General features: G+C 46.3%; 1 protein-coding gene across 4 annotated transcripts in view; it reads right to left on the bottom strand.

The window, feature by feature from the left end:
- Nucleotides 1-25,820, bottom strand: part of WIPF1 (WAS/WASL interacting protein family member 1) — a 57,369-nt gene that overhangs the window by 7,213 nt on the left and 24,336 nt on the right. For all 4 annotated transcript variants that reach the window (XM_075756607.1, XM_075756608.1, XM_075756610.1 and 1 more), the window contains 5 exons: nt 9,877-9,965; nt 8,216-8,345; nt 5,813-5,989; nt 3,781-4,545; nt 774-992 (listed from right to left, as the gene is read on the bottom strand). In XM_075756607.1, coding sequence (XP_075612722.1) covers nt 774-992; nt 3,781-4,545; nt 5,813-5,989; nt 8,216-8,345; nt 9,877-9,965 — 1,380 coding nt within the window. The remainder of the gene's footprint in view (nt 1-773; nt 993-3,780; nt 4,546-5,812; nt 5,990-8,215; nt 8,346-9,876; nt 9,966-25,820) is intronic.

The raw sequence follows: 25,820 nt of genomic DNA, 5'->3' as shown, positions 1-25,820 counted from the left end.
TGGTTGCAGTTAGAAACCAGTGTGTGAAGGAGCTGCAGGTTCTGAACCCTGCAAATGACTGGTGTAAGAAAAAACGTGTCTGTGACCCACCTGCCTTATCTGATGCATGAAGATGCTTCAAAAGCATCAATTACAGTTTTATTTTCTGCATGCTTTTTCTAACCTTACAAATGTCAGAAATACCAATTTTGGCCTCCCATAATTAGCTGACAGATTTCTCTGTCCTTTGCAAACAGAAAACAATTAAAAAGAAAAGCACAATTAATCTTCAAAACACAGCAATCTTGGACCTCACCTTTTCAACGAATGCTAGTAAAAAGAGAGATACTTGACATTTTCAGCAGCGTTCTGACAATCTCTTCCCTTATCTGTTTTTCAGCTTTCAGCTTTTGAGTCATCATCTAACTTGTTCTGACTTCCAGAGAGTCTTAGTGTAGCTACGGTTTGAATTTGCATTAGAGTCAGAACAGTCCCCTTAGGCCTTATTTCTGTATTGTAGCAAAGCAAAGCACAGTGAATACATTTCTTGTTTTCAGGCTCTTTTTCAAAGGGTCATTTTGGAGACTGTATTGATGACTTTGTAGTTCTGCTCTATGTATGGCGTATTTACTCCGTTCTTACTTGGCAGGGTTAATTGAGACCCAAATGACACCTGTGTTGGTCAGAAATCAAAGGTATGCACTAGAAACAAAGCCTCTATCCCAAACCTTTTTTGACGTATTAAGGCCAAAAGCCACTACATGGTCTCTATCAAAGGCAAGAGGATGGCTTACCATCACCTGGATCCTGGAAGCCGTTTCTGACAGCTGATGAAGGCGGTGGTGGCGGTGGTGGCGGCGGCGCTGCCGAGCCTGGCCGATCGGGGGGAAGCGGCGGTCGTGGTCCACCTCTCTGGTTGTCCAGCCCTGCCCGGGAGGGCAGCTGGGGAGTAGCGGGCAAAGCCCTTGAAGTGCTTCCATTCCTGCTTATGGGAGGAGGTGGTGGGAGGGGGCCTGGAGCAAGACAAGGAGGCAAGGGCATGAACATTTGCACCAGGGGTTATTCTGTCAGTGATAAACCACTGCCTGAGTCCCACGGCCTCCTGCTAACAAACCAGAGAGGGTGGGCTGGCTTGGGACCCTTGGCCCCAAGGGGGAATCGCCCTCAACACCTACTTTCCTGCTCTCCAGGGCTCTTTGGGGAGTTGGTGCTCATTTGAAGAGTAGAGGTCCAAGGAGCAGGGTATATCTAAGCATAAATACACCTCGGTGCCCATATTCCTATTTCCCTCAGCTACAGAAGCCTCTGTAGAGGTGCTGGTCCTTGAAGCCACTTTTAAACCACGCTAAATTACGTTGGCCAAAACGAGCAGAAGTTACAGCTGGAATTCAAGGTACTGTGGAGTTCCAAACCATAGCCCATTTCCTTTCCATGTTCCATTGCAAGGCGAAAGGACGTGTAGCAAAAGAGCTCTGCTACCCTCAGAGGCTCTTTGTCCATAGGGGTGGTCCCCTCTGGGTGTCCCAGCCAGGGTCTGCGGTGGCTCACAGGGGAATTCAGCCCAGGAGTGGCAGCGGTAAGCAGCATGGCATCAGCTTGCTCATTTACAAACATACCTGCTGCATGCCAGGTTTTCCAGTGGTTGGAGCATATCCACCTCCCACTACACTGGAAACAGACCTCACACGTAGACTGGCATTCCCAGTGTCTGTGTATCTGAGTAACTGGCGTGGTGACACCACAGGTCAAATACGAAGGCACAGCCTATGTAACACAGGACCAGGGCTGTCCTGAGGGCATGGGAAGGGCACTCCTCTGAGAGGAGCTGGTAAATAAAGGCAAGAAAGCTGCTGTGGCCAGGGAAAGAAGTACCTGTGGTTAGGACACGAGGAGACAAAGCAGAAGATTGGGTGTGGAGAGCTATGCATGTTCAAAGGTCTCGCTACCTCCGTTTGGCATAGTTGGGCAACTGACAATTATGTTCATTTTTATGAAATGCTTCCTTGTCCTGATGAAATCTAGCTGCAGACATGCATTTTGGAAAAGAGAGCAACAGATATTATGTCTCCAGCAACAAGCATTAAAACATGCTTCAAGAAACATGCTGTACTTTGTGGGGTTTTTTTCCTTCCCCCTCCTCCTCTTTTTTAGCAAATTACAAAAGTTTGCCTGCAGGGAATAGTTTCTAAGACTGAAAAGCATTTAGCAACTTTCAGAATAGTTTTGCTTGCTCTCTCTCTAAACCTACCTAAACCCCATCAGCTATATTGAATGACCGCAGAATAGGAGTATTCACATTTATAATTTATTGCTACAACTTCCTTCTACTTATTAAGCCAGCAGAAAGGTAGTGCAGATTTGCTAAACCATCTGCCTCAGGAAAGAGCCAACCAGCAAAGCACTGGTGGAAACAGAGACCATCACGTAAGAAGCTCTTGGAAGTGTCTGAATAATTGCAGACACTCTCTCCAACTTTGATCCATGCTCCCAGTCAAACGCAACAAGATTTCTCTGATTTTTTTACTGCAGGCTGCGCTAGCACATGCCATCCTTTGGGCTGGCAACCACCTCCACAAAGCACGGTTTCATGGCCAGTATCTTCTGTAGCTGCACGGCTGCTGCAGGTGCTGTGCTACAGGAGATCCAGGCTGGTTCAAGGAGCTGGAAAGCACCATGGATGGCTGCTGCCTGCGGGAGCTCCCATGACATTCATCTCTATTGTCCAGGACCAGGTGAGTTTGAGATGATTCCAGATTTTTATTCCAAAGGATGAAATAGAGGTTTCCCAGCATTGCCTTCTGTGCAAATGCTTCTCCTTTCTCGATGTTACAGGGCTTGGCTGTTTGTACCTAAATTCTCTCATCTCCCAGGGGAGAACCATCAGGTATTAAGAGAGCTAAGTTACGATGTGCAATTCTTAAAGGTTATGAACAACAGTTGTCACAGAGAACAAAGTATATTATGAAATAACTCAAAGGAGACAATTCTATTTTTAGTCTCACTTGAAATCTGCATATTGTTAGTAACAACAGCTAATCATACTGTAACAACTGCTATTATATTTAACAACTGTTGGCTAAGTCTTTTATTAAAATAATTTGTATTTGGCTGTAAGTGTTCGTGTCTCCTGGCACGTAGAAGGTAGGATTCTGCAAACCTCCATCTATGAGGATGCCACCATTAACTCATGCTAGTTGACTCAGGAAGGCAAATGCCGTCACGCATCAGAAGCTAGATAAAACAGCTTCTTTGCATCAAAGAACATAATGGGCAACCCCCCTGTTTGCAACCCTTTTTAATTACAGTAATTATAATGAAAATTGCTGAGATCTGCAAAAGTACCCATGGCATGCTGGTGATGCACTGTGACTTTCCTTAAGCCACTGCAATGCCCATAAACCCTCATCTCCAACTGCAGAACCCCTCGTGCCTAACCAACCGCACCGTCTGTTGCCCATGCACAGCAGGTGTGTGTGTGGCAGTGGGTCAGTGGGGGACGGCGCTGCCCCATGCCACATCGTGCTCCTCCAGCGCTTCTGTGCGTCGCCCCTGGTGAAAAACTGACATCCCAACCACGACACTCCTGCCTCTGGGTCACAGCAGGTGAAGCAACTGCGGGGCCGTACCATGCAGGACGGCTGAAGATTTCAGGTTGCTCTCCCAGGGGCACGGCCACTGTCAGCATCACCGTTGTCCAAACTGAAAATCTCCCCTTTCCGTAAAGAACTGTCGCTTCACCCCACTACATCCCTCTGTTCTGTGCCCGTCACGCTGCCGCCCTCAGCCCCCCCGGCTCCCTACCTGATCGGCTCGGGGGGTCTCTGACAGGCGGCGGGGGCCTCTCGCTGGGCGGGGGGGGCAGAGGTCCGGAGCGGCCCCCCCCGCTGCCGGTCGCCGAGGGGGAGCCCAGCGAGATGTTCCTCTGGGGCAGTCGCGGCATCTCGTCGCTGCCGCCGGGGACGGGCGGGACGGGGGGCGGCCCCGGCCTGCTGGGGGGCGGCGGGGGCGCCGGGGCGCCGGAGGTGGGCCGGGGGGCAGAGGGCACGGGCGGCTTGCTGTTCTGCGGCGGCGGCGGGGGCAGAGACGCCTCCCGGGCGGCGGGCGGCCTGTGCCCGGCGGGGGGCGGCGGAGGCGGCGGCTTGTCTTCCGCCGGCCGGCCCGGGGTGGGCGGCAGCGGCGGCCGGCCGGCGAAGGGGGGCGCCGCGCTAGGGCCAGGCTGCCGGAGGGATCCCGCCGGCCCAGCGCCCCGGCTGCCCGGGAACGGCGGGGGCGAGGGCCCCAGGCTGGGCTGCCGGCTCACGCCCGGCACCGGCGTCGACCTGTTGTGCAGGCTAGAGGCGATGGGCCGGGGAGTGCTGGGCACCGGGGGCGGCACGGCCTCGGGCTTGGAGCCCGCGTCGGGCCTCGGCGGCGGCGGCATGCGGCTCCTCTGCGGCTCGGGAGCGGAGGTCCGCGGCCCCGAGGGTGGCCCCGGGAAGCGCGGCGGGCCGCTCGGCGGAGAGAAGGGCTTGGCGGCTGCGGAGCGGCCTCCGGGCGGCAGGGCGGGCGGGCGGCCTCCCCCGGCATCTGCGGACACAGGGAGAGGCATCAGCACCCATCGGGCAGGGGCTTCCCCGGCCGTCCCAACGGGCCTAACGCGTCCTGAGGCACGGCGAACGCCAAGGGGGCCCGGCCATCAGGGCTTGGCACCCAGAACAGTCCAGCAGCAGTTCTGGCAGCATTGGGGAACCGCTCCAGAGTCGGGGCTGACATCCTGGTAATGCTTACGAGGGACGGCCTGAGAGGGACCAAAGTGGCCGCGAGGTAGCACAACTGATGCGGCCCTCGTATAGCAAGCAGTAGTGTGGGAAGGGAAGAAATGAAGAACAAGTATTGGAGACCACCCACCTGAAAGCAAAGAAATCTTAGCTTTTAAATGATATTTAACAACAACAGTCCCGTAAAAGGCTCTTTTCAGCCCTTTGTAGTAACCGTTATCAAAGGATGTAGTTGTGCATGTCTGGAAGAAGCCAGCCAGCCTTGCAGTAGAAGCAGCACTGTTCTGGCATGCCAGAACTTTTGTGTTAATACAAGTTCCCAAAATAGACCATGACACAATAGAAAATACCAGCTCCAAGAGGCTGGTTTGTACACATGCTGAAAAATTACATTAGTCTATGAACTATGTAAGGTTCATAAGACCCTACAACCCCCATTGCCCAGTCCTCCTTCAACAAGCATGAAATCCTACGTCCTTAACCTTACAAAACTCACTGGCCCCAGATCTCCTTCGCTTCAAGGGGCACGAGGCTTTGAGCAGCTGTTTTGCAGCCAGAAGAGTACAGTGTATGCCCCAGACAAGCCTCCAACTGCAGCGTGTGTACCAGCCAGCTGGAATGCCTCATGCACTCCCTAAGTGGTAAATCATGCTGTTGTGGAGCTGACGCAGATGTACTTTCCACTTGGAAAGTAGATTTTTTTTTTTTTTTTTTTGCCTGGTGCACAGGGGAGAATTAACCTGGAATCCTTTTACGCTCCCCTCTGGTCCTGCACACTCCCAGCTATGGCAGAACCTAGTCTGCCTGACTGTACTTTACAAGTAGCAGTTCAACGTTGCTGAGATCTTCAGTTTTCACCAATAACTAGAAGAATGGTTGGAAAGAGGAGACTCACTTCTCCCTCATAAAACCTAGTATTAAGAATAAAACAAGATTCAAGCTGAAAATGACATTTCCTAAGAGCCTAAGATATTTGAAGACTTTTTCAATCCCACCAGGTAATTTATTGCAGTACTATGAAGGTTTTAAGCAATGCCATTTACTTTTTCACACGGAAACCGCAAGGTCTTTCTTACCAGCATCTCGACTTGCAGCAGATCTGAGCTTTGGCATTCCTGCTTGAAAAAGGCCTCCAAGGCCAGGTGGTCCGCCACCACCGAAGCTGCCACCACCACCAAAACTCCCGCCGCCGCCGCCACCACCACCACCTCCTCCGAAGCCACCGCCACCACCTCCACCTGGTCCTTTGGGTTCTGTTAGGAAAAAAATCCCCCACATTAGGCAGAGAAGCGAGACTGATCCTGCAAAGTCGTCTCTTTTGTTAGAGCAACGCTTGTAGCTGGGGAAAAATGGTCAAGCTTTCAAAACAGACAAGTCCTTGTTCAGGTTGGATCATCACAGCTACCATCACTACTATTGCATCATGGAAGAGGTGGTGCAATAAACATAGCCACTGTGTTTCATTAAGCCATCACTCTCCTGTAGTCTGCTCTGGACTGGAAAGCAGAGAAACAGTCACTATGGAGAATGTGGAACTGAGCATGGATGGGACCTCTGAGAATATTTTTTGTCTTTGTTAGCGTCTTTGTAGTTGCTTCCCGTTTCTTCATACCTTTGCTCTCTTATCCTTCCCCTCCACTTCTCCATAAGCAAACCAAGAGACAGGGCAACCTCATGGGAAATGAGGAAGGAAGGAGGAAGACAGAGGTGTCCTCCCTCTTGGAGGCATCTCTGGTGATCACTTCTCGAATGCACAGAACTCTGTCACTATTGATGATATTGCAACAAATCTACTTATTTACACAAAACCTAGTGGGGAAAGAGATTTCATTTCTGATTACTTTCCTGGAGGTCCAGAAACGCAGTGACAGGATCGCTAGCTGCTAATTTTGCCAAGAGGCAGGATTTATTTTATCAGCATGCCATTCCTCTCCCATTTCTCTTCAGTGTTAATATTTCTGCTGTGACAACACCAAGATGCTAAAAGTAAAATGAAAATGTTTCCACAACTACAAAGGGGAAGAGCCCTATTCAGAGCAGCACTGCACAATGAGCAGGCCCACAGGTTGGGGTATCTGTGGAGATCAGCTCTCAGATGACGGGCTGAGGATCAATTGCTTAATTTCTTGGCATCTCGATTTCCACAGCTTTGGGTGGGTAAAAATTTCACTGACTATAAAGTAATTAAAACCTTTGGATGAAAAGCACTTCTAATAATCCCACCCAGAAAAAAAGGAGGAAGAATGTGTTCATGGGGGAATGTTTCACATCATCCTTCTCTTTTCTTAACCACGTTAGCCCAGTTCAGCTCTGACTCACATAGGGTGTGAACCTCTGGAGAAACGCTACTACTAGGGTTAGGGTTTAGTCTTTCATCATGAGTTGTTAATTCATGTAAACAAGATAATAGGCCACATCATTTTAATCTTAACTGTTTACCCCTCCTTTAATCCACTTAATACTTTTCTCCAGCTCATTACAATAGCTAGAACATATAACTTGGCTTTCAGAGATAATACTCAAGTGTTTAAAAACTAAGTATCTGGCTGAGTGCAGGACTATATTTTTTTGTTTGTTCTTATTTGGTCACACTCCTTTGGGCATTTCCTTCTTTCCTCATCGTCTTCCTATCACAGTGCAGTCTTTAATTGCACGGCCAGACCTGGACTGAGTTGTATCACATTTGCTAATCAGTGTGTAGAAGTGTCTTCTCTCCCTAGGCAATAGACGCTGTTCCTCTGACGTAGCAGGCCCTTGTTCGTCGCTCTTTCTGTTCTGTCTTCCCAATACTTTTGCTACCTGAGCTTTTCCAGCCTCCTCTCAGCACCTGCTGAGATGTACAGTGAGAGACGGCAGCAGTGCAGCTGGATGGAGACCTTGTCTCCATTCCGGTGAGTGGAGCTGCTGCCTTGGGCCAGAGCAGCACCAGGCAGGCTGAGCAACAAGGCTCAGCCAGAAAGATAACACCCCTGAGTCACTGCACGAGTGGCAAAACTGTGTGCAGCAGGGTGACACCCGGCTGGGGCTGGGGCTCCTGGCTCTGGTTCTGCTTTAAGTGGTACTGGGGCCATTAACAAGCCAATGATGCCTTTATTTTTATACTGTTTGTGCAAAAGTAGAGTCTGAAATTCCACTTTATTCTCTGTGCTCTCCCCAGTCCTGACAGGGGTTTGTTTGCCTCATCTGCTGTAGCTCCTCAGCACAGCTCTTAGTAGGCTTTACATAGTTTTCTGATTTAAACAAATGAGAAAATGAACTGCTTTGTACAAGTAAGCAAACAAATTAACGCTCCCATTTCATAAGCAGAACTTAATTTCTCAGCTGACTTAATCCACAATGAAGAGAATTTATATATGCCAAATTTTGGCATTTTATTTTACCTACTTATCTCATGGCAGTTCATCTGGTGATATATAAAATAATTTTCTGCATTCAGACATTTGTGTACACAAACTCCCAACGCGCAGAGCCATACTTACTGTCCAGAATCGGAGCACTTCTGTCATTAGTAACAGTCTTCTTTAGCTTTTTTCCTTTGGTAATATCAGATAATAGAGCATTTCGTCCTGCTTGTTCTGACCTGCTTAGGGAGGGCTTTTCAGTGTTTGCCTGCAAAATAAAATTAAAAATGAGGAAGCAAAATAAAGCGTGACTTCTAGCTACAAAGTTCTGCTCCAATACAGTAGTTACCCGAGACCTCAATTTCTGTTTTAACAGCACTAGACTGGGTAGTGCCATGGCTCATTTTGTGAACGATGTTATAGGTAGCTGCCCTTGTTACTGACACGAGGCCCCAAATGGTGCTGCTATTCTAACCCACACTATTCACGGGAAACAGAACAATTTTATGTGAATTCATATTTTTTTGAGCCCAAGATTCAGAGTCTCTTATTTTTTAAAGCCAAGGCACATCTGTGGCAGATTGCCATTTTGGAGACTGAAGAAGAACTGACTACACACAGAATTTGATTACACAAGAGGTGGACATTCTTGAAAGTTGTAGTGAAAACTCCTAATATACAAATTCTGCATAAATCAGAAGAAAGATGGAGTTTTATCTACTACTTTAGTTTCGATAAAAATACTTTAAAGTGGAAACCACTAGTTCAACAATGTAGACCTCTTCGAATAGATCCAATGAAACCTTTGGATGCATGAGGTTTGTCTCAGCGGTTGCCTCTTTTCAGTTTATGTTTTGGTGACACAGTTTTTCAAGGAAGAGCCAAAACCCGCCCCCCCCCGCCCCAAATGACAACATACACACATGCAGACACACACATGCATGTATATATGGTTATTTTTTCTAGGAAATGGTGGTTCCTGAAAAGCTTTCTAACTTATCAGATCAGCATTATGGAAATTTCCTGAAAGGCGGTGAGAGCTGCCATGGAGGGACCACGCACAGGATCTGCATGTTGCTTGTGGTGGAAAATGAGGGAAAGACTCTTCAGCAGCACAGCCCAACCTATCTGTGTAACCAGCGAGGGTTTTACAATGAAAATATCCAAGTACTGTACAACAGCATTTTGAGAAGCCTTTTCTCTCTTGTCAGTGAGGTGACTGTCGGAGGGCAAACACGGCACAAGCTCTATTCCAGCTTAGGCAGACTTACGTCATGTCTGACGTAGTCTCACAGTGGACCCTGTGCTCTGACACCACAGGCTGGCTGAGGGAGCCATGTTGGCTATGAACTATCCTTACCGAATCTAAACAATAGGATTGATTTTTTCCAGCTTGGGTCATGTAAGTACTAGAGTAGAACAAGGGAGAAGGTGGGAGTATGTGACTGGAGAAAGGCAAGGGGAAAGCAAGACTTCAATCCCCCTGACGTAGACAAGCTGTGGAGGAGCTGTGCCTCTCCACCCAGGACCCCTACACCAGATCAAACCACCAGTGTGGGAGGAAGATGGGGATGGCGAGTCAATGTGGTAGTGACATCCATATTGGCCCTGGAAAGGAGTGGAAGTGATGGTTCCTCTTGTAGAATTAATCATCAACTGTAAACAAAATGTCAGAAAGCTTTTCCCAGATATCCTGCATACCCTCGTCTGCACCTCAATGCCTCTGGACGTCCCATTCAATATGACAAGCAGCGACAGAGGACAGTGTGTGTGGTACATTTGCCTCCTGTAAAACTTACCAAGGCCAGTGTTGGGGGCGGAGGGGGAGCTGGAGGAGGAGGCACGGGCATGGTGGAAGGCTGAGCTCCGTCTGGTCTTGCTAAGAAACCTGCACAGCAAAACACAGAAACACACAAGGCCCAGAGATTAATAAATCTTAAATAAATTTCTAGTCAGCTAAAAAACATCCTTGCAGCTAACAGGTTTATCTGCTATATTTTCTAAGTCTAAATAATCTGTAAAAATCACTTCATGTCTCACTGTATGGAAACCAGCTGCATCCTTAAACAGAGGCTCCCTACATGATCCCCGTTGCCATACACACTCACAGACATACATAACTGGTTTTGCACACATACACAACCCATACAGTGCTATGGCAATGCACAAAAATGCAGTAACAAAATTGAACTCTGTTTAATCCAACAATCTTGTTCCCGTGGAAGTACTTCAGGATAATCCCACAGCTATACCATCAACCTGTACTTCAAGAACACATCATCTCTTTAAGACCATACTCGGATGCTGACCCTTTAAAGCCCTTAAATTGCTGGAAGATCACACACACAGTTATGGGTAGGGTGGAACAGCAGAGCTCTAGGGAAGACTCATGCCTCTCCCTTCTTGCTCTGAAGATGCCAAGCTCCATCATCACCTCTGAATGCACCTCCCTTCTCCTCGGGAGCAGCAAACGCAGTGTCACACTCTGTCCGCTCTCCCGGAGGAAGAAGAGAGGCCACCTGGCCTCTCAGCCGCCAGTTGCTGCAGAGGGAAAAGCCTGGCTGCCAAAGCTCAGCCTTCCCCGAGCTTCCCTGACGGAGAGCAGGCTCCCACTTTTCCCCACCACAAGCCAAACTTTCAACCTAGGGCAATCCCAGGAGGGTCACACCTGAGATGTAAAACTTCATTGCAATGAAAATAGTCACAAGGGCTTTTTGTGGCATTTTGGCATACTGCTTGTCAGAACTGTGCCTATCAGAGGCTCCGGGGCTTTTCTAATGGTGCTGTGGCTTTTCAGCATATTATTGCTGTTGCCCATTCACCTGAGCCAGCTTTATAATCAGCTATTTGCCACCATATGTATAATGTTTCCACAAAACAGGTAATCACAGTGGAATAGGAATAAGAGTTATTCTCCAGACAGCTCCAGGCTGACTGCTGAGGGTCCCAGGGCAGTTATTTTTCAAGAATATCCAGCTCTTGCCTTCTGAAGTCACTTAAAACCAAAGAGAACTGTAATAGAACAGTATCTGCCAGATCAGTTTCGTGGTAGGTACAGTACCCTTCACAGTTTAAATGAGCATTAGGAAAATGTTCTGAATGGAACAAAATGGCATTTGCAGTAAGGGTTTGAGATGAGTCACCACCTACAAAGTCTGTAATGGCTCTGAGATGATCCACGATATGTGAGAAAAAAATGGTTAGAAGCACAGATTTATCTCATCAGATGCTCATGCTTCAAAAGAATTAGAATACAGCCGTAAAGCCTCCCCCGCCAAACCAAATTGCTGAGCTACCTTCCTCAGAAGAAAGCTTTTCTGAAATAAGACTTTAATGGATTTTGTCTAAGATCTTTAGGAAGGAAAGGGCTTGGAAAGGAGTCAGACGCATCACCCCTTGCTCTGACTGACTATTGAGAAAAAACATGGGAGTTCAGAGAGGTGTGAGGCACTGCCACTGTCTCTAGTATTCTCAGGTTTTCTGCTCCCGTACTGCAGAAACTGTTTCTCTTTCCGGTTACTGCAAAAGAGCAAGCGGAGCAGAGGGGAAGCTGGCAGACGGACAGACTGACTGACAAAGAGGAAACTGTGTGAAGCCAAACCTACGCAGAGCTGGGCAAACACACGAGTTCGCAAAGTCCTGCAAACAGACCAGCACGCTCTCATCAGTCCTCTGGTGCGTTACCGCACATCTTACGGCGGCTCCGCAGAAGCGCCAGCTTCACATTCAGAGCATCTGCTTGACTTTGGTTATATTCCCCTCCTCCGTATTTCTAGCTCTCAGTCGTTACATAAAACTCTGCGCAAAGCCCTATCCTTTCCTGATCTGTGTATCCTAAATGCAATATCTGAAATCTGAAGCCTATTAAAAGCACCAAGACTAATGCTGCTTTGTTCTTCAGCTTCCTGTTTAAAAAAATAGTCAACAGGAAAATTATTTCTTACAGCAGACCACAACCATCCTGTTTCTTAACACAGACTTTTCACAGCTGCAGTTGTCTCTAGCGTTAACTGTGCCATTAGGCTATTTCACCAAGCTTTTAACTCCTTCAACTGATTAAAAAAAGAGAAATTCTGCTCTCCGCACTGCATTGATAAGAGGCCAAAGCAGTCCAGATAATGTGCCGTGAGTCTCCTCAGCACTCCACGCGCCACGGGAGAGTTTCTGGAGCAGGCAGAATAAAGTTTGGTTAGGTATCAGACTTTTAAATTAATTCCTTAAGGCAGCTCAGACCTGAATGCAGCAAGTGAGCCAGCTGGTCTATGAAGCACATTCTCTAAAAAGCAGTATTTTTGCAAATGCCATAACTTTTCTACCTCCCTGTCAGTTAAGCGCTTGCTTACTGCATGCTTGTGCTGGTCTGTTCTACTTTTTTTCCGTTTAACTGGGTTGTTAAACAAGGGAAGCAAGGTAACGTTCAAAGCCTGAGTTCTCTAAGGGGAAGCCACTACCCACAGACACATCCAGCCTCTCCAAAACCCTCCCTGCACACGTTATTTGAAAGGAGGTAAGGGGGAGAAAGGCACTGGGTGCCCCCTCTTTGCCTACCCCATCTTCCAGAGGGATGACACCCTCTGATGTACCTGTAGTCGCTAGCTGCACACTAGCTAGTGCCTCTTTTGGTACTGAAGGGCTTTCCCAACAGGACAGGAGTGGAAATGGGGTACACAGCTGCACACTGGTGAGCTTAGCATTTCCTTACTGCTCAACAAGCCCTGTGGCCCCCGGGCAGGTACTGGGGGGGGCGGGGGGGCTGGAAAATGGCATTTTAGAGGCACAGGACAAGCTTCTGTAATAGGCCAAACTCAGGCAAAACTGGCTGAAGTTTAATGCAAGCATCCTGCAGAGTTGTTTACTCATGATGTTCTAGAGCACACACTTCCCTTAGGAGCCATCAGAAAAGAGATCATATGGTGTGACTCAGAAACGTGCGTGCCCACACACAGAAGTATAACGCATACACTTAAAGAGCCAGTAAAACACCCCAGTTAGTCAAATTTTAGCTTAAAACGTAAGTTACGACACTGCTTCACTCTTAGTTTTGTCACTTTCTGACTCTGCTCCTGAGAAAGCAAATTTCAAAAACTCAAGCTGAAACTTCGCAGCAAGAAACAGCACCTCTGTCTTTGAAGGTCTAACACACCCTTACTATTCGGTGGTTAGATTTTATACAATCTATTTCTTTGATTTCTTGTAAGCCAGAAAGATGTTGCGCTCTGGATTTTTAAATTTGGTCCCTGTAAGCCTGTAGGAAGAATAATAATGTAGTGAAGGGGTGCAGCGACCCGGGGGCTTGACCACACAGCGCAGTGCTGGGCTGGCCCTTGGGATGAGCAGCACCTCTTGGGCTGCAGAAGCAAAGCAGCTGAGTCAGCACAATGCCAAACGTGAATTTGGCAGCTGCTTTGCTCATTACTAATTTGCAGGATCGCTGTTTTGCGCAGAGCGTAGAGATGTCTGAAGATGTTAAGCGTAACTCTGCAGTTAGAGGAAAGCTTTGGTTACTGTCCTACACTTCGGCAATGGGCTCACAGCTCATTGTTTGCTCTTGGTCAGTGGGAAAGGGCTGGATTTAAGAAAGAGACATGATGTTTGCTTGCTAACAGCTGGCACTATAAAATACCTGAAATAGTCACCGATCAACCCAGTAATAACTTTTACCTACCAAATCTATTAACGGGTAGGCAGTAGTGTAAGTTAGCACAGTTTTTAAAAAGCAACATGGAAACGTCGTACCTCGATGAGCATTGGTGGTGCAGCAGAAGGGATTACGGTAACTAACCCACACACGTACAACCGCAGCATCGGCCCCTGAGCCCCAAACACAAAGGTCTGTATTGTCAGCAAGAGAGAAGGATTTCCACAGCTGGCAGCAGCAGCTGCTCTCCCGCTGCGAGGCAGGCGCCAGCAGCGCCGTGCACACCACCGCTTCCTCTGGAGGTCCAGCCCTGATTGGGGCTGCCATCGCTACGAGCCGGCACCCCACCGTGGTCCTCACGCTTGCTCTGCACCGCCTCAGCTGCAACCCGGGTGCCAGGGCAGCCTCCCTGCAGACCACGGGCAACCTTCTCGAGAGGGGCGTGCGCGCAGCCTGCATCTGCTGCCTTCTAAGAAAAGCCACCCCAGCCGTTAGCGACGAGATCCCCACCTAATCCCAGGTAAATCAGACGATCGCATAAGGAAGCTCTGATTTCTGCAAGCTACCAGGCACAGCTGGCAGTCACTGTAAGAAATGGTATTAAAATATTATGATATGCAACACATTGTGAGAAAAAGTAATTTCATTCAAAACCCGAAGTACAGGAGACAACATATGATGCAGTCTGCAAAGAGCTCCTCACTCCGTGATGTAATCCATAAAGAGCAATAAGCAAAAGTGGCACTAAACTGAACTCAGTGAAACACAAGTTCTGGGCATTTCAGATTTAATTTGGTACTTCAGAAATCATTTTGGGAGCGTTACAAACACTGAAAAGAAATGTGACATTTCATGTGGGACGGAGAGTGCGAAGAACTGGCCTGCAAGTGCATTGTTTGCATCTAGTCAGCCATTTTGAGCTGCTTGGAGGCACCTCCTCTTAAACATATTGAGTCAGAGGCAGACAGCTCACTGCGGTTAATCATTTCCTGCATGATTAATTTCCAAGCAAAAAAGAGGAAGGAACAAACAACGGTAGAAATAAAATAGAAGTGATAGAACTCAAGGGGGAAAAAAAACCCCAAATTCGCCAATTAAAATGCTGATGGCACTGTGCAAAAGGACCTAACTTCCAAACTAATATTGATTTGGGTTTTTCAAGATGCATTGCTTCCTGCTAAGGAAAGAAAGGAAAATTTTAGGAGATTGGGCTAAGTTACCAAGTACTTTAGTAAGGTAGCTCTCAAAACAAAAAGGGCAATTAACTATAAACACAGTCCAAAATATTTGGAAAATCATTTAAATCAATTTCATACAAACCACAATATTTTTTCATGAAACATTTTTTTTTTAACGGAGTACAGAACTATTAAACCGTTTTGATAAAAAAATGTTACCATGTTTTCTTATGAAATTTGTTCTAGTCCCCCTGCTCCCGCTTTCCTTGGTGGCCCTGAGTCATTAGTGACTCTCTATGTCCTACAGTCCACCACTCTGTATTCCAAAGGGGCTGTTGGCATTAAGAGAGTCAGGAGCGGGAGCACAGCAAGGTATGAATGAGAGCTTTAAAGGATGCTGAAGACACTCTTCCCGTGCAACGCCATGCCAGTAAATTCCATCTGAAAAATATCAGATATTTTTCTTCTTCTCTTTTTATTAAACATTCTAAAAACACAGAAAATTATAAATATGTAGATAGATGGCTTTAAACCCCTAAAGAATTCATCAAGGACACCAAACCAAACCCAGTGCAACGTGAAGCTACCTGAATATACTGAAGAGGAATTCCCCCCTACAGGGTGAAGAAAGAATTTTTAGGAGACTCTCTGGCCCCAGTCACTCACACAGCAGGGCAAAGCCTCTGACAGATACTACAGTAACCCAATACAAGATCTTCCCGAGACACCACAGGACTGCTGTATAACCACTCAGCACTCCTCCTAACTGGGGCAAGCCTTCCGAAGCCCAGGAGCTCAGGAGGAAAGGGGCGTTTAAAACATTACTCGGTATTTTTGGGTCTTTTAACATCAGTGACTGGTCTTTTAAGGATGGCTGAAACGACACTCCTTTTGGTGCGGGGATTACAAGACTGCGTGGCCTGAGAAAGGACATCACAAGGGTGCGAGAATGCAAATTGTCCTGTCCAGAGGAAGCTGTGGTAGCAAAAGGAGGCACTAACGTTTTACCCTTAAAACCACTTGCAGAGAAGCAGACAGCCAAAAGAGACACCAACAGAGGAGAAGTGACTTTGGATGCATGAGACCCAGGGAAATTCTGGGGAGCTGCTGCTGCCAGAGAGAGGAAGCCAACTTTATCTGGGACTTTTTGCATTTCAAAGAAACCCTCCACAGTACCTGAAATCAGTGGTATGACTTTCCGCCCAGACTGAAAAATGCTACCCCCTACACAAAACGCCAGGGCAGAGAAAGTGGCTGGTACCAGTGATGACGGAGAGCTGCTGCCCGGATCTCGAGTCAGAGCATCCTTTCTCTTTCCACAAACGGCTGGGCTGATGGATGATAGGCTTCATTCATGGGCACAAGTGTAAAGCGGATGAGGTCTCTGTGGCCCCAAAATAGGACTTAGCCCCAACCTGAATGACACACAGGAGCTGGCAATAACAGGAAGATCTGCCACGGGGAACTGCATCTGTACAAACTTGGCAGCTAACAACTGTCGGGGGTGCAACGCCCTCCTGCTGTGGTCAGCAGCCAAAAAGGAGAGAAGAGGAAAGCAAGAGCCTGGAGGTCTCTGGCAGGAGTGCACGGGGCAGTTCTTGAGGGAAGAAACACATGTCCAGCCAGTATCACAGCGAACATTTTTTTCAGCCCTACACAGGCTGCAAAGAGATGGTATTTTTTTGTTCTGTTTTGGTTTAGACATACCATTTTCAATGAATTGCGGAGTTTTAATCTTTTACAGTGTAACTGAGCTACATGAAAGGTGAAGGTGCTGGGGGACTAGCGAGGAGCAGCAAGATAAATAATCACAATAGCAAACCCCGCAGCAAGGGGGTTGGAACTAGATGATCTTTAAGGTCCCTTCCAACCCAAACCATTCTATGATTCTATGATAAAGCACAAGACTAGTTACAAAAAAAAAAAAAAAAAAAAAGAGGATGCCACAAGGTGCTTTCACACCTCTGTGTGTTATCCCAGGCACCCACACCCACCCACCCATCTCCATCTTCCTCCAGCCCCCACACTCACCTTCCTCATCGCCGAGCACCCAGCCAAGCACAGTGACCCTGCAGGCAGCACTGTCCACAGCTCATACTGGGCAATTCCCTAGAGTCTTAAAACCCCCTAAACACTTTCAATCTACTACTTACTGTCACAGGAAAACAGTAACAAAGCAGGTTACTGTGGGTGTCAGTGACAAGTGAACTATCAGACCACTGAGCCAACACAGGACTGCAGGGTGCCAAGAGCAGTAACAGCCAGATGCACTCATGGTCCACAGCAAGTCACATCCAGCAAACCTCATCTGTCAAAGGCAACCAGGAATTACATGGCAAAAAGCCATCGGTGCTGCATCCATGGAAAATTACAGCTAAGAAATAGGCCACTATGGTGTCAGAATGTTGTTTTAATCCAAGTATTTTCAAAAGTTTTTTTCCTTTTCAGTGACATATTTTTCAAGATATGCAGAGATCATAGGCAACGGCTAGCTTTGGAGGACTGCCCCCAGTCACCAGTATAGTCACTGTTTGGAGGAAGCAGCAAAGTTTTTGGTCAGTTTAAGTGTTTGGATGTTGACTTGAGGAAAGCTGATAATGTAAGAGCAAATACACTGCAGCAGAACGTACCTCTCTGACTCACTGAAACCAGAAATTGCTTACATCCAATCCACGCTCCTATAATTTCTCTCGGCCAGTGCTTTCAGAGGAGATGTAGTGAAATATTCCTGTCTGCTCAGGCGCTAAGAGTCAGCTCACACCCCCTGCCACAGCGACCCTGCCCTGGGGAGCGGGACCTCAGCCCTGCAAATGGCCCCTGGAGCAAAGCCCCTGCACCGGGCACCATGGGAGGGAGGGAGGCTCATCGGTGTTTTAAAACAAGCACGCGTATGTCATTCCTCAGCAGGAAGTTGGGGCCAAGCGCAGCAGAGAAATCTACAGTTCCTGGGCTGTATCCCAGCCCTTAGGACAGGAGGACACAACTTGAGACATTGCAACCTGCTACGGCTCCCTCCCCACCCCTGCCGCCCTGCCAAAAAAACAGAAAGTCCTTCCCCCAACCTCTCCACAAAGAAAAGCCCTACAGCAAACAGCTTCACCCTCTCTCCCAGGCAGGAGCAATGGTTAGGGACCAAGCTGTTTGCACCTGAGCTCTTGCTTCAGCTGTCCAGAGCACAGCTGCCCCAATACTCAATCACCTACCATCCAGGCAGCCCTGAGCCAACCCCAACGTTTGAAACAACGGACAAGGCTGTTATCCCAGGCACGCCGCCCAATGCAGCCGATGAGGGATTCACACAGGCTGGAGGTGACCTCAGCATACAGCCCTAAAGAAAGGGACCCTTGTTACGGTGCTCCAGAGAGGCTGTAGGGCCAACCTCCCCATGTAGGGACAACATACCCGGGGAGCAAGGACCTGATGTCTCTCTCCATCTTATTCCCTCATCTATTCCTCCTTGTGAATATTTTGTGTTCACAAAATACTGTTCCTAATACATAGCCCAAGAGCTTCTCTTTGATGGGTCTCCTTTTTCCAGTGTCTCATTACTGCAGAGGTGATCACTCAGTGTCATGTGGCTGCTCAGCAGCATGCGCTTCAGTGCATAGCTTTCTCCCCACAACTTTAGCTGTCTTAAAGCTCTAGGAGCTGTTGGTAGGGTGAACAGGCTAGTTCAGAAATTAAGGATTTCTGAATATTGCCTCCAGCTTACTCAGTCCCAAATCGGAAAGAAAAAAATTATTGCATTAAGTTGGAGAAAGTGCTGAAGAGCAGGGCTTTTCCCACCAGCTTATCCTCACAAGGCAGCACTGCTCAGCTCTGCAACGGGACGGGGCCATGGATGCTATAGGTCTGACCACTTGTTTGTTTTCTGCAGCATGAAAGCAATTCTGCCATTTGAATCAAATTGATAGACGTCTGGAGGATTTTTTTTCCCTTCTCTCCACTGTTTTATGGCATAGCAGGCCAAAAAAGTATCAGGAATTAGTCTGAATGGGGGGGGGTGGTGTGGTGGTTGTGGTTTTTTGTTGTGTGGGGTGGGTTTTTTTGGGTTTTTTTGGTTTTTTTTTTTTTTTGTTTTTTTTTTTTTTTTTTTTTTTTACACACTTGAGCTGTTGCAGCTTTCAGTCAGCAAGGAAAGAAGTCATAGGAACCGAGTTTGGTGAGCAAGCCCTGGGATTTTGCTGGACTTCTGGTGACCACGGTTGCTCACCAGCGTGTGGCGGGTCCCCCTCTCAGCAGTGGTTATAAGGGGAGGGGCTTCTCTGCTCTGCAAACCCAAGGCTGGGATGAGAAGAGCCTGTTTGGAGTCACAGGGTACATCACGGGAGCTCTGGGACACCCCACACCACATCCTCTCCATGCCCAGGGCGCTAAATTAATAACATTGTGACCTGTGTAACTCCATTGCTGAAGCTGTCTTCACTCACCTTTCTCTTCTGACCAGCAAGACGACACGAAGCCGCAGTAGAACACATTTTCCTATAGTGAAGGCACACACACAAGGATCGAGGGTCTCACACATGGTCAGATTATTTTACTTCTCAGTAGGTGTAGGTTTAGAATTCAGTTGGCTTTAACAATCAGACAGGCTTTTTTTAACATAAAGTGTTTTCTTCATCACAATCAGCTAAGTCTTACTAAACGCACAGCGAACTGTGTCTGGTCTCCTAAAGCCAGCATATAAAAAATTATATTAAAATAGCGACTACCTCTAAAAGGGAAATCTCTGAGGCATAAGGGCCAGACATGTGGAATGAATTTAAAACACCGTTTTCCAATCCTCCTCTCTTGTAAATATTGCAATAGTCCTATAAGAATGTTGAAAAACTACAGTGCACAGAGATTAGTTCAGATTTCACATCAAAAGCCCAAAGAAAAAGTTAAGTGGCCTGGGCAGCCAGCAGGGAAAGAGCAAGAGTGCATTAGAGTTTTTACAGCCCAGGTGTCAACATGAATTAGAGAGTAACTTGAATACCTGTCATTAGAGGAGCAATCAAAGACTGATATGCTCCGAGTGTGGGAAAAACAAAACAAAACCCAGCCCCAGATCTGCATAATGTAAGGCAGCCTGCTCGGCCAAAGACAGTTCAGAAAAACGAATACCACCTCAGAGCCAGGTTATTGTCAATAAAAGCCTCAGTTCAGTGTGGCAAGCCCCATAAATCAGTTTTGTGAGAAACAGGCAACTAGGTCTGGTAGAGATTTTAATTAAAAAGAAAAAAAATAATCTTATTTTTCCATTCCAAAAGTTAATTTTGGATGACTTGAGGCTGCAAAGTGCTGAGACTCCAAACCTTCACTAAAATGGGTGGAGATGGAGAATCTGATTTTACTCTCATTAGCAGTCATGGAAACGCTCTGGCCAGTTTTCAGAGGGGGCTGGATGAGACTCATTGTACCTTATGACTTTGCTGAAAGTGGTTTGAACTATTCAGGATGATCAGACTTAAAGATTAATAAGAACGCATCCCACAAAGTCACTTGATGTTCTCTGCTGTGCAGGAATTTGCACTGTAGCTTGGGATTAGTCATTAAACTAGATCATTTGTGAGGCACTGAATCATATCTGCACATAAATAACGAATCTGAGGCATGTCACAGTCAGCAATTAAGGTTCACATTGGCTCCCACCAGCTTGTGGTTGCAGAAGGCTGCTGGAGCAAGCACCACAGCCACAGTCTGCAGAGAGATGCCATCACTTGTGTTCAGCACTGCTGGCATCTTGCTCCATGAACTTGGGGAGAGCAACCAACTAGATACACTGACATCTGTCTCAAAGGACCATGACCTATTGAAAAACTCCCCATAACTTTCCCTCTGTACTGTCCTCACAGACCACAAACTGAAGAGAAACTCACATCAGACCTTACAAGCTGACTAGATACTAAATGAAGACTCATTCTGCATATGACTTGTATCCCCTGTGTTCACAAACCTCCTTGGATGCAAAACGCTATAAAACAGCATTTGATCTGCCATTTAAATGGTTATTCCAATAACGTGGCCAGGGAAAGTTAACTTCTTTGTAGACTCTGCTGGACTGTTGCAATACAATTACTCTTATAATTCACATGCCCAAAGGAATTAATGCAAGTTTGCAAATAAAGCAATGGAAAGTTTTCATCTTACTGAGGTATAAATGAATACACACAAAATATACCGTTACTTTGCATACTTAGGAGTTTTTAGTATTTCCTATGATTGGTATTTTATCATAGATCCTCCTCTGAGAATAGCTACAAAATGAAACTCTCTCTTACATCATTCATATAATAACTAGCTTACAGTAATTAAAATTGACTATCACTTTCAAAGCCCAAAATGCCTGACGTCTGTGAAGCAGGGCAACGTATGCTGGTATCTGGACAGGCAGGGAGCTGGACAGCAAAGTGTGCATTTGCACAAGCAATCAAAGCAACTCGCAGCATCCGTTCTTGCTCACTTGGAAGAGAGCCTCTGCCCTCTGAGGTTTGGCCTGCTGCGTAGTTCATACTGCGCCTCAGAAAGCCTTCAGATGGGCTGCTATGGTTTCAGTAATTAATTTTAAAGGTTCTCGGCAATATAAAAACAAATCTGTGGAAGAGATTTTAAAATCAGGATGGAAATAATAAAGGGGAGGGAAAAGTGGAGGCAAAAAGTAATCTGAAACAAACAGAGAGGCAGCTTCAGCAAACAACCTCTCCCCAAACGCCAGGACTTCAGTCGCCCCTTCTTTGTGCCGCAGCAACCTTAGCTCACCCCAAACTACTCAGATAGCGTGGCCAAAAGGTGATCATCTTTTCAAAAGGGTCTACAAAACTTTGGAAACTGTGTCCAAAGCAATAAAAAAAAAGAGAAAAAAAGAGCCAAACCCAAGGTGAATTACGGATAAGAGATTCATTTAAACCTTAAATACCCTACCATACATATTTTGGTTTGAAATGGATTAGTTTATACGCAACAAAGAAAAGCAACAGTGTTACTGAAAACACATTATTTCACATGTGAATTTACACAATCACCTAATATCCTGGCAGTACTGGCAAATGATGTCTTGTTCTAATCCATATAAACAAGAAGCCCAAAATGTTATGATGCTGCACTACCAGATTATTTGCCTGGTTGGAATCCAAAAAGAAAATTCTCCTGCAACTTGCTTCAAAGAACTAGATAGAGGAAGCAATACATTATTGTTATTAAAAACTGTCCAATAAGACAACTCAAAAACTGTGTTTGGATGCCTTGTACCAAACTAGCAGATCAGATAACCATTAAGTAGATTGAAGGTTGCCATTATCTCTACATTGTTCGCGTCTTTGTATCATATATAAAATGTACTAAATCACAGCATCTTTTTCTCTGTTTTAAAGAACATAGAATTTATAACATACCCATATTAACTGTGTTAACTCATGACAAGAAAAGCTTAATTTTAAAAGTCTGGGATTTAATACAGGTAAAAAAAAAAAAGTCTCAACTGTCCTTAGCTGATAGGAACTGCTGTAGTTTCACTCCAGACCTACAAAGTCTTATACCAGAGGAAAATATGGTCCCGAAGTATTAATGCAAATCTGTATGATAAATGGCGAGGGCTGCCAGTTGAAGCTGTCAGGCTAAAGCAGACTACCAGCAGGGAAGACGAAGAATTGTCTTTTCCTCCCGCGATACTGAACCACTGAATCCATCACATGCCTTATTCTGAGCTGCCCAGAACTCCCCCACATCCAAAACCAGTTAACAGCCAAAACAAACTGCTACCAAATGGAAATAAGTCGAGAAATCCTGCAGAGGATCTCCTGCTCTAGACTTGCTTCATGGGAAGAGCAGCTCCAGAGGACATTAGTGGTTTGGTGACTGCCCTGCAGAAGGTCACCTCCAAGCCAGGGGCCAACCGGAGGGATGGGTGGAGGAGCAAAGACAGGAAGGTGCTTGGAGACACCCTCACTTTTTGGCCAGCATGGAGATGAGCTCTAGATCAGCCTTGTGAATTGAAACCATGTGAGGGAGGTAGAACTGGTGGACTGATGTTTAGAGAGATCCCCAGGCAAGGAGCCTGATGCCCTAGTGGCTGCTATCTCAGGGCTGGAGCGGTGGAAGGACAGACCTGAAATTCTGCTTCCTCTGGATTTAGTTTGGCTCTTTGCAAAGCAGTAAAAATCTAATCCTCAGTGCATTTAGCACCTCTCCATCCATAATCGGAGAGACCTTAGCCTTCAGCATCTGAGTTTGCATGTGTGCAAGTCACTCGCGGTGCTAATGCACTGTTCCTATCACTGACAATTTCCATTTGGTCCAATCTGGAAAACATCCTGAGTAATATAAGGATGAATTTTTCTGTTAAGTATTTCCAATGCTGCCTTTTGGCAAGAAAAAATGTCAAAAGTCACTTGGAAAAGGAAGGTACTGCTAAGAGACATTTCAATTATTTCATAAGTTAGCTGCCAAAATGCAAAGAGTAAAATCCAAACAATACTAATATTCTTCATATTTTACACCATTATAAGCCAAGTGGAGATCAGAGTACTGACCAACCACAATTACATTTTATTTAATTTACTAGAGTAGAGCTACAACTAAAATTCAAATAAAAATAGCTTTGTAAAGTCATTTCTACATAAATCTTGGAGTTTTGTCTACTTTTGCAGCAGGAGTTGATATTTATGAAATATAGATACTTATGAAATATAGGTGAGATAACATTGAGACAGAGGGTTCAGATTTTACACCTGGCACTTTAGCTGAAGACTCAGCCTTGATATTGGGACTATGAATTTTGCAGGTATGCATCTGAGTACACAGCACACATCTGCAGCAGATGATGCCAATGTAAACACCCACAGTAAGGACACGCAGTTAAGCTGTCCACACCTAATCTAAGGTTTCCATTGTCCAGCTGAAAGCCCTATAAGTAAAGATAGCTTCTGAAGATTTCATTTATGAAATATCCTTCCTTACTTGCGTTGGCCATTATCTAATAGACGGCAAGGTACAAGTTCTGTTTTGCATCAGTCTGGTTCTTTTAAACTCAAAGCAATTCTAACGTTGTATTAAAGACTAACTCAGTCTAGTTTAGACTCCCTGTTCTACCTGGACAGGCACTAAAATTTGTGTATGTTGGTATACTACAGGATTTAATAGTGTGGGGTATTTTGTGGAAAAAAAAAAAGAGAGAAGTGGGAAGCTAATTTTATGTCCTGTCAAAGTCTGAGACATGAAGAGATTTCTATCATAATCAGGAATTAAAAAAAAAAGAAAATATTTTGTTCTTAGAAGTGTAAATTTCAGTTGAGCCTACACTTGCTTTAGGTATTTTAAATTTCTTTTTAAAATAATTTTAGAATTTTGCAACTTCACAAAATTTAAATTTTGTGCCTTTGATCTCAGGGGGAAAAAATGTTTTTATAAACCGATTGATTTAATTAGAAATGTTTTTCAATAAAAGCATCCTGGAAAACTATAACTGCAATCATTAACTTTGATATCCAAACAAAATATCTAAATCCTATTGCTGGAGGCTTATGTTTTCATAGCTTTGCTACTGTATTGACATGGCACTGCTGACCCAGCGCAGGGCTCTCGCTGACTCCTGACTGCCGCGATCATCCCCCGGTCCCAGGAGAGGTACAGGGGTGAGCTGGTGCCACTAGAGCTCACACCGGGAAGACACCAGTGTGGACAAGGAAGGGGGGCCCACAGTCCTGTAAAGGGGATTAGTTGAAAGCATGGCACAAATCAAACCAAAAGCAACCAAGGATAACAAAGTGAAAACGCCCTTCTGCTTTCCTCTGTGTCTCCAATTACAGAAATCTCTGCTCCAATTTATTTCCCTTTGGAAACGATTTTTTACAGCTGTACATGGCAAGTACTTAGCTAGCGAGTGAAGAAGAGAAGCTGGAAAGAATGATTATTAATGGATTCTGCCAAAAAAATAGGCAGGGCAAAGTCTTTCGTGGCTTAGCACAAGAACTAGTCAATCTTCCCCTACGCAAAGAGGAGGGATGTCCTGCGTTGCCTTCCCGAGCAGGCAAACAGTGCAGGCGCGTTGCCTACTGCGGCAGCCTGGGCTGGACCCCGAGGAAACACGCAGCAACCCCCACTTTCTACTTGTGAAGCTGATCGAGTGCGCACACATTAAAAGAGAGCGTTTGCCCAAGTCATTGTTAAACCCAAGCAACTCTATTCAGCTATCTATGTTTTATCTTAAATATTTATATCTCCAACCATTTTCCATGACCTTCAACAACCAAGTGTTTCCACGTAGCAAGTGCAGTCAAAGGCAATGTGTTACGTCGGTGCCTGCCCTGGAGGGCACAGGTTTACCAGAGGACTCAGGGGACTGTTGAGACATCACACATGAGGTCATATCTAGCTGATTGCAGGTGAATAGGCTAAGAGGGACACATCCACACCTTGCTTGAGCTCAGTGGGGACTGCAAGCCATTGCTCGAGGAGAGACAAGGTACTGGCAGCGGCTCCTGGTTCCTGCCAGGTTTTTGGAAGCCGTTCCCTGCCAGCACACACCTCCGTGTTAGCTGGCAGCTCTGAGCCAGCCTGCCCCACAGGCCGTGCAGAAGCTCATTGGGAGCCCAGGGAGAAGCTGGTTTTGGAGGTTATTTTCCTCCATGCAAGACAGCAGGTCTAGCTGAGCTCCTGCTGGTATTCCAAATGCAGCTTTTTGCATAAAAATTAGTTTGGTGCCGTTTAACCTAAAAATAAAAAGTATGTATGGCATACCACTGCCATGAAAAATCATACCCACAAAACCAAAGACAGCCACATACCATCATTCAACACTTGCATTTCCTCTTTAGAACATTCATTGGCAAGTTCTCTTACTCCACAGGACTGCTCAAATGTGTCCTCGCTAATGCCAATCTACCAAAAGCTCAAGAGGAGAAAACAAATCGGTCCCTGCAGGCTGGAGCGCTCAGCGCAGGTGGCCTGA

The sequence above is a fragment of the Balearica regulorum genome, chromosome 6 (genome assembly GCF_011004875.1).
Source record: "Balearica regulorum gibbericeps isolate bBalReg1 chromosome 6, bBalReg1.pri, whole genome shotgun sequence".
NCBI classification, from domain to species: domain Eukaryota; kingdom Metazoa; phylum Chordata; class Aves; order Gruiformes; family Gruidae; genus Balearica; species Balearica regulorum.
Note: the sequence above shows the minus strand (reverse complement) of the source record. Positions and strands in the feature narration are given on the sequence as shown.